Raw genomic sequence first — 9690 nt, 5'->3', positions numbered from 1 at the left:
ATGACTGTGTCATCATGGTACAGCAGCAGCATTTTGTACTGGTAGATGTACCATTAGCCATCAGTGCTACAATAGCATGTGAAGTTCCACAAAAATTGGAAGGAGCACTTTCACTTGCAATCACCCCAAACAAGGCAATCGGCCCGTAAGAGGAAAATCCAAACATAGCGCCAAGAAAGAGAATCCAGATCTGCAAATGACAAGAGAAACTTTAGATCCTTTTCTACCGTTTTCAGAAATGAAATGGCTGAGTAAAATTGTTACCTCTTTTTCTGAGACACCAACGAGCACAGAGAAAGGATGGATGACTTGGGCCCAAAGAGGGGTCTCCTGAAGTGAATGGAAAAAAATCAGTATTGACTACATGCACTATATAACACAACACAGTTGTGTTAGCACAGTTGTGCTCATAGGTTTACATACACTAGAAGTTTGCCAATAAACTCACGATATGATACGTATCACGATACAGGGGTCACGTTACGATACGTATCGCGATACATATGTATCCCAATACATGGTCTTCAAGGCAATAAGTATCCCAATATTTTAAATTACTTTAAATGCCTTTTTATTATAACAGCCATATGTATACCTAAATGATATGTTTATTATGCTGGATCGCAAAAATGTTTTTATTAGCAGCTCTTCTGGTTTACCACCAAGTGGGATGCCTGGTCTAAATGTGCGTGCATTGCAGAGCAAGGTGCCAATTTCACAGACACACCGGGAAACTTTACAAATAGGCATGGGCCAATATGAGTAAAAATATAAATGTATTAAAATTACAGCTCTAAAATAATATTTATTTTAAAATATTTGGAGAAATATATATATTTTTTCCATTTAACACTTTCTATTATAAAACATAAAATATAAATATAAAATATAGGAAAATTGGTACATTAACAAACATGTACCATGTTAAGTTTAAATAAATAAATAAAAACAAATGTTGATAGTCTTCCTCTGTTTTAATTTTTCTTAGCAAGACACAGTGTCCAATCACTGGTGAGCAGACTTGAATTTGTGGGACACCTACATATGTACATTTTTTTTTTTTATTAAGTAAACTGTCGACAAGGCACCAGTATCTCTTTTCTCCGCTACCCCCACTGTCTCCTGCTGCTTTGCAATTAACTTGCACACACACACTTAATTGAGGCAATAAACTTCAGAGGCTGCTGCCGCACAGCCTTGCAAGCAACGAGTGGTTAACTGCCTATTTACAAATTAATGTGCAATATCGATTCTGACGCCTGCGTATCGATACGTGTATTGTAAAGAGGCCCGCAACGATATATTGCCATAGAAATTTTTTGAGCACACCCCTAACTAGCAGTATGTCAACTTATGAGCACAACTGTTTGTCTGCCAACAACTGGTGATATATACAGTTGTGCTCATAAGTTTACATGGGTCTAGGGTAGGGGTCTCCAAACTTTTTCCTTTGAGGGCAAACACACAAAAACTAATAACTAATAATAATAACGAATCATGTATTATAGTTTATTTTGAAACAGGACAGTTTGGGATTTTTCTTGATTTTGGGGTGGCCCACACCCCTGTATCACACAAAAATAGATCCACCCCAGCCCTGAACCAATCTCCACATTTAGAACAAAAGGAAGAGTAATTGGTAATTAAATGACAATTCTTACAGCAGGGTTTACTTGAGGATCTCACTTAATCATTTGTTTGATATCTTTACAAATTAGACCTTGAAACGGGACAGCAGAAAATGGAGGAAAACCTTTTTGCTTCTGGAAATATCTGACTTAATTAAATTACAAAGATAAATATTTCAGTTTTAGATTTAAATAGTTTATTTGCATATCTAGAAACGCAAGCGGTGTTAAAAGTAATTTTTGTATATACTGAGGGCTGCTAGAAAATGGATGGCGGGCCGCCAATGGCCCCCTGGCCGTAGTTTGGATACCATTGGTCTAGGGTATGTAAACATATAAGGACAACTATACAAACACACAGACAGCATGGATAAAATTTGATACAATGTATGAGTTAATCACATTACAAAAATAATAGTGCTCAGTTTTGGATTGTTTGCAATGGCAGAAATTAACTACATCTTAGTGAGACATGTTTCAAGCAGTACAAATATTACAAATACTCATTTAACATTCAAGAAGACAAGCGTTTTTTTCACAATTTGAAACAGTTCCCTGTTGTCCTACATTGTTAATAATTCTGATGGTTTGGCCCTCATTTAGGTCAAAACCTGCAATGTCAAGTTAACATCAGCAACTGATGTCCGGCCCATTTACTTATACGACCCGATCTTGAGTCACAGGCAAGGCTGTGGCGTAATTATAGATTTATATTTAAAGTCTGGATGTCTTTTTTTTAGACAATAATGAGTGAAATGAGTGAGGTTAAATTAATTCGGGTAGACTTGTTTTGTTAAAATCGATTGCTCTAATGCTTCGCTGCAGATAGAATCTGTATAAGCTGTCCCAACATCCATAGAGGTAATATAATACACGAGGTTAGTCAGCTCATTGTTTTATTTATTGACTCACTCCTGGCTTTTGAAAAATAAGTTTGGGAAGACCACATTTTGTGAAGATAAGTTTTTGTACAGTCCTACAGCGACAAATTTGTAAGATACGAGTATACACTGGTGCTTTATATTGTAGAACATTCCTTTGTCCAAACCGCTATGCAGCGACCGTGGTCTCAAGTTCTGCCGCTGACGTCACACCAAGATGTGGTGGTGTATCGATTTTGGCAACGTAATTGGGGCAGTCCCAGGGCAATTAGTTTTTTACCAGTTGAAAATTCACTGCCAATTTATTTTCTTTTTTTCAGCAAAAAATACATACTGTAAAGAGAACTTGTTAGTGAAATATAGGAAATCTGGATGCGATAGGTCCTTTAATAAAACAAAGAACACAAATTAGAGCATATTTTGTCATTCTTCTTGTCTTGTTAAAAGCATCTAATTTGAGACGTTTATTTGTTTTTAACTCTTTGACTGCCATAAACGTTATAAAACGTTTAGCATAAACCTAGGGAAGGGCGCCGAGGACGTTAAAAGACGTCCCCTATGTTTTTTTTTTTTTTTTTCAAAAACGGGTGCAGGAAAGCCTTGGGCAGCTGTGCTGAAAGAATCAGGCTGATCTGATTAGTCAAAGACTCGTTTTGGCCCCTAGAGGGCAGCGATGACTCTCTTTGCACAAGGTTGGATGGGCCGCCCACCGTGGGCGTCAGTAGAAGACGTGAGGCGGAGCTAGAGTGTTGAGGAGACAATGGCTGATCCAAGCCACAATGGCTAGACCAAGCAACCGGTTACAAGCAGCTCACGCTTGAGCATTTTTTTCAAAGACGGAAAGCATCAATCAATACTAAAAAGCGCATTGATGTCAACGATGATGATGACAACGAGCTCTACGCCAAAGTTGGAAGCTTTGGCCTGTTACTATCACGTAGTAAGCCTCACCGGCTACGCGCGGCTAGCGCTGCTAAGGCCGGAAAACGCGCACAATAGCCGGCCGGGTACTTCTACACAATCGGACATTCGATCGGGCGATGGAGAGTTGGCATCGACCAATGCAGATTGATTATGATGATGAAGATGACAACGAGCTCTACGCCAAAGTTGGAAGCTTTGGCGTGACTGTTATGAACAAGTAGTAAGCCTCACCGGCTACGCGCGGCTAGCGCGGCTAGCGCTGCTAAGGCCGGAAAACGCGCACAATAGCCGGCCGGGTACTTCTACACAATCGGACATTCGATCGGGCGATGGAGAGTTGGCATCGACCAATGCAGATTGATTATGATGATGAAGATGACAACGAGCTCTACGCCAAAGTTGGAAGCTTTGGCGTGACTGTTATGAACAAGTAGTAAGCCTCATCGGCAAAGCGCGGCTAGCGCGGCTAGCGCTGCTAAGGCCGGAAAACGCGGAGCTGCACAAGCGGACATTCGATCGGACAATGAAGAGTACCCCGAGTCCAATGCATATTCATCGGAGGAGCGGGTACAGTCTGATCACGGAGAAGACACTGTTTCTGGACTACGATGCCACCATGAATGGAGTGGATAAAATGGATCAGAATATCTCCTACCAACCCGGTATAGCAACTGAAGGACACGGGGAAGCGAGACGTAACACCACCGTAACGTAACCGTAGCATGATCCTGATATTAGACGTGATGACACACTGCAGTATATACTTGCTATTCCCCGGAAAAAAACGGCCTGCAAGAAAGTGGCACACGCGAAGAGGCAATCTGTTGTGCAAATGCTGTTACGTCTCTTTGCACGCAGGAGAGTGTTACAAAAAGAAAAACTGTCGTTGAAACATCCACATATTTGTAAATAGCACCACAGTTGCACACATTTGTAAATAGTTTGCCAAATTGTTGTCAAATTGTTACACTGTTGAATGTAAATAAACGTATTTTGCTATCAAAAAACACTTTTTCATTCTTGGTGGTAGTGTTTTATAGAAGTAAAGCACTATTTAGGTGTTTGTGGCATCATTCATGGACAAAAAGAAGTGTCAAATTCACTAGAATGCATGAAATAATATCGTTTCACTAAAAGCTTGATTTCTCCGTATTTTGGTCCAACACGGGCGAAATTGGGTCAAACTAACCATTTTCTATTGTTGATTACTAAAGAACGGAATAAGGTAGAAACAAACTCTTTTTTTCTGATGAAAGATGAAAGTCCAATCTTTCATTTGGTAGTACGTGTGTTTCCATAGTCCAAACAGAACATTTTCTGTGGACCTTGAAAATCAGTCAAAATGCTTAAATCGGCTGGCACTGGCGGCATCCCTTTTCTGAAAACGTCTGGCAGTCAAAGAGTTAAGACAGAATTTCTGATACAGCATATGTATTGGATCTAACTACATTGCGCTTCCGATAAGTCAATCCTAGATATTTTTACCTTTGGGATTTCAGGTGTGATGGTGACCCTGAAAAGGTACATGGAGATGTACATACCAGCCATCATGACAGTAAGCAGGCCGTGGCGAGGGTTGCCATGTGTGCCCAAGCCAGACTATAGAAAGTCAAGACAGCATGTCAAATAAACAAGCACGTCAAATAAAATTTGTCTTTTGGTCTGCTACTTACTCGAGCAACAGCTCTGTCAGAGATTAAACCAGATGCAAGACTGCCTACAAAGCCGCCCACCTCCAAGACGCTCATGTAAGTACTGCCTGTGAGTAACACAGCTCAAGTTAGCACCATTACACGCACACACACACTTTAGAATCATTTTAAGTAATAATAAAATGCATACCCATAAGTGCAGTCTGGCCTTTCTCCTGCATGAGAAAAAGTTGGCCCCAGTCAGTTGCTGCCGTTTTCACGCCAAACACCACTAAGTAACCCAGGGACAGCACCCAAAGAAATGGGGAGAGGAGGAACTCACTCAGGGTGCTCTCATTGTTGCCTGGTGACGTGCAAGAGTACACATAACACAAATCTTTACTTAACTAAAATCAACAACAAATTCTGTGTCATACTCACATGATGTGGTACCCAATGTAGCCATTAAGCGACTTAACCATCTCTCCATCCATTGTTTGTTTATATGAATAGTGGTTGTTAAAGCCACAGTGTAATCTTTATTGCCATCTAGTGGTGAACTAATTATTAATTCAATTTAAAAACTCACTATTGATTTTAATAGTATGCATTAAATATATATATATATATGTCTAGTAATCACTAATTATATTACATGGCTGGAGTCCCACCTTACATGAGGCTAATATGTTTCTCCGCCATTAGAGCTGTCAAAATTAATTGATAAGTAATCAATTTGATGAGTAATCGTTTGGAGCCTTTTATTTTCTTAATTTAAAGTTGTCCAAATCCTCTGATTTCAGTATATCAACAGTAATTGTTCACTGATTTCTGTAGTCCGTCATTAAAGAAGACTGATTATCTTCGGTGGTTAATTAAAACAAGACATTTGCAAATATGTTTTTACTTTTGAAAACAATGACCAAACCGGTATCATAGTACAACAACAATACCCCCCCCCCCCCTTTTAATTTTTAACGATATGAATATGAAGTACGAAATAAACACCATGACTGGTTAATAAACAATAATCAGGGAACAAATTTGTTTTGTTTTTTAACGACGGCGTATTAGGGCCACGTCTTTTTTATTTAGAGAGAAAAACTCGCAAATTTGCCACTTTAAAAACTCGTTAATTTGAGACTTCATAAAGTGGCAAATTTGCAACTTTATAAAATGGCAAATTTGCAGGAAAAAAATCTCAGAAACCTATGACAAATACACGTAGCATGGCAATAGTCTAATGTGAGGATTCAATGGTAGTTAATGGGACACCGTTTATAAAAGAAAAAGCAGAATGGAGACAGATTCATTCTTAATTGAAACCATATGGGCTCTGCACACAGGAGGCGACGTTGCTCGCTCTCAATTAATTTCCTATGGAAGCAGGGCGACAAGGCGAAAATCGCCTTCCCCTCGGCAACACACAACATTCGTGCATGAGGTACACGTAGACATGCACGCGTAGAAAGTTGAAATGGGCTTGACACACGGGAGGCAACAATCGACAGCGAATTACGTACCTAATCACTTCGCAGGTCTCAACACATGGGACGCGATAAGCAGACGCGACGTCGGCAGCAACATACGTCACTCTTACAACAGATTTGATTGTCTATTAAAATTGGAGAGAATCTAAACGTTTTCATTATAATGTAAACACAGAAGTTTCACTACAGTACATAATTCCAGTATGAAGATCCAACCATTTCCTATTATTATTATTATTATTGACTGTTACAAAAAAACAGTAGAGAAAACTTACTGGACAAATTAACCCTGTACCAACAAGCTCTCTTGCAACGGCCTTTTTGTTGACATCACGGAAATGATTGCGTGAAGTATCGTACAAAATGATATTTTTGTTGTTTTTTTAATGATAAACGCTGCTAAAATGATCTCATCCATTTTGCTGGATAGCCCACTGTGTAGCATGCCCTGCGTTCATTGGCTTATCAATGAAACCTTCGCTGATTAGTTGAAGCCCTGGCAAAATTTTGTAGTATCACGTCGCAGGCCTACGCATGCACGTCTACACACGTACATGCGCAATTTTTCACATGCATGAATGTCGCATGTTGCCGAGGGGGAGGGGGAAAGCAATTTTTTCGCCTTGTCGCCCTGCTTGCATAGGAAATTAATTGAAAGCGAGCGACATCGCCTCCCATGTGCAGAGCCCAAAACATGTACTTTTGTCGCTGTCGCCTGGGCTTCAACCAATCAGCGAAGGTTTCATTGATGAGCCAATGAACGCATGGCATGCTACACAGTGGGCTATCTAGCAAAAATGGATGAGATCATTTTAGCAGTTTATCATTTTGTAAAAATACAAAACAAAATAAAGTGGTTGAAGTGGCTGGGGTGAGAGAAGTCTGAACATCCCTCCTAAAGCTACTGCCCCCGCGACCCGACCTTGGATAAACGGTAGAAGAGGGATGGATGGGAAAAACGAAAAAATATATAATTTTGTACGATACTTCACGCAATCCTTTCCGTGACGTCAACAAAAAGGCCGGTGCATGAGAACTTGTTGGTACAGGGTTAATTTGTCCGGTAAGTTTTCTTTACCGTTTTTGTAACAGTTAATAATAATAATTATTATTAGTATAAATAATACTAATAATAATTATAATAATAGGAAATGGATGAATCTTAATACTGGAATTACATACTGTAGTGAAACTTTTACAATGAAAACGTTTAGATTCCCTCAAATTTTAATTGACAAGCAAATCTGTTGTAACACGAGAGTGACGTATGTTGCTGCCGCCGTCGCGGCTGCTGATCGCATCCTGTGTGATAAGACCTGCGAAGCGACGAGGTACGTATTTTGCTGTCGTTTGTCGCCTCCCGTGTGTTGAGTATGACATGGGAGGCGACGAGGTACGTAATTTGCTGTCGCCTCCCATGTGTCGAGCCCAATACTAGTCATACACGGTAGCTAGAGCGACAACACTTCCTGATCCCCTATCAGCTGACCAATGGGCTTTGCACAAGGGAGGCGACGTCGCTCACTCTCAATTAATTTCCTATTCCCCCCTCCCCCTCGGCGACACGCGACATTTGTGCATGTAAAAAATTGCGCACGTACACGTAGATGTGCACGCATAGGCCCGCGATACTAGAAAGTTGAAACATGTTCGACTTTTGTCACTGTCAACCAATCAGCAAAGGTTTCATTGATGAGCCAATGAACGCAGGGCATGCTACACAGTGGGCAATTCAGCAAAAATGGATGAGATATTTTAGCAGCGTTTATCATTTTGTAAAACAAAAAACAAAGAAGGGTCCTGTTGGTGGCCTCAGCATGGCATCTCTGCTTTTTGCAGATGACGTGGTGCTGTTGGCTTCATCAAGCCATGATCTCCAACTCTCACTGGAGCGGTTCGCAGCCGAGTGTGAAGCGGTTGGGATGAAAATCAGCACCTCCAAATCCGAGACTACGGTCCTCAGTCGGAAAAGGGTGGCGTGCTCTCTCTGGGATGAGATCCTTCCCCAAGTGGAGAAGTTCAAGTATCTTTGGGTCTTGTTCACGAGTGAGGGCAGGATGGAGCGGGAGATCGACAGAGCGGATCGGTGCTGTGTCTGCAGTGATGCGGACTCTGTATCGGTCCGTTGTGGTGAAGAAGGAGCTGAGCCGAAAGGTGAAGCTCTCGATTTACCAATTGATCCACGTTCCTACCCTTACCTATGGTCACGAGCTGTGGGTCGTGACCGAAAGAACAAGATCCCGGAAACAAGCAGCCAAAATGTTTTTCCTCCACAGGGTGTCCGGGCTCTCCCTTAGATATAGGGTGAGAAGCTCGGTCGAGCCGCTATTCCTGTGCGTTGAAAGGAGCCAGCTGAGGTGGCCCGGGCATCTGGTTCGGATGCCTGGACACCTCCCAGGAGAGGTGTTCCGGCCATGTCCCACCGGCGGGAGGCCACGGGGACAACCCAGGACACGCTGGAGAGACTATGTCTCTCAGCTGGCCCAGGAACGCCTTGGGATCGCACCGGAGGAGCTGGTTGAATTTGCTTGGAGAGGGAAGTCTGGGCATCCCTCCTAAAGCTGCTGCCCTGCGACCCGACCTCGGATAAGCGGTAGAAGATGGATGGATGGAAAAAACTAATAAAACATGGATGAGATCATTTTAGCAGGCGTTTATCATAAAAAAAACATTTTGTACGATACTTCACGCAATTATTTCCGTGACGTCAACAAAAAGGCCGGTGCATGAGATCTTGTTGGTACCGTTTTTGTAACAGTTAATAATAATAATAATAATAGTAATAATAATAATAAATAATACTACTAATACTCTCCGTGAGTCATCACCTTATCGTGGCGGAGGGGTTTGCGTGTCCCAATGAGCCTAGGAGCTATGTTATGTATGTATGGTAGGGTCACCCATGGCAAACAGGTCCGAGGTGAGGGACCAGACAAAGCATGGCTCAAAAGCCCCCAATGATGAATGCAAACTTTGGATTGTGGTTTCCCTTGCCCGGACGCGGGTCACCGGGGCCCCCCTCTGGAGCCAGGCCTGGAGGTGGGGCTTGAAGGCGAGCGTCTGGTGGCCGGGCCTATACCCATGGGGCCCGGCCGGGCACAGCCCGGAAAAGCAACGTGGGTCCCCCTTCCGAATG

General features: G+C 41.9%; 1 protein-coding gene across 1 annotated transcript in view; it reads right to left on the bottom strand.

Moving 5' to 3' along the window:
• LOC147160339 (glucose-6-phosphate exchanger SLC37A4-like) overlaps positions 1 to 9690 on the bottom strand; it is a 44785-nt gene that overhangs the window by 13936 nt on the left and 21159 nt on the right. The window contains exons 5-9 of the mRNA XM_086097978.1: positions 5276 to 5428; positions 5107 to 5192; positions 4919 to 5032; positions 265 to 330; positions 52 to 190 (exon numbers count right to left, since the gene is read on the bottom strand). Coding sequence (XP_085954104.1) covers positions 52 to 190; positions 265 to 330; positions 4919 to 5032; positions 5107 to 5192; positions 5276 to 5428 — 558 coding nt within the window. The remainder of the gene's footprint in view (positions 1 to 51; positions 191 to 264; positions 331 to 4918; positions 5033 to 5106; positions 5193 to 5275; positions 5429 to 9690) is intronic.

The sequence above is a fragment of the Leptonotus elevatus genome, chromosome 16 (genome assembly GCF_054856555.1).
Source record: "Leptonotus elevatus isolate MCC_2025b chromosome 16, RoL_Lele_1.0, whole genome shotgun sequence".
NCBI lineage: Eukaryota > Metazoa > Chordata > Actinopteri > Syngnathiformes > Syngnathidae > Leptonotus > Leptonotus elevatus.
Note: the sequence above shows the minus strand (reverse complement) of the source record. Positions and strands in the feature narration are given on the sequence as shown.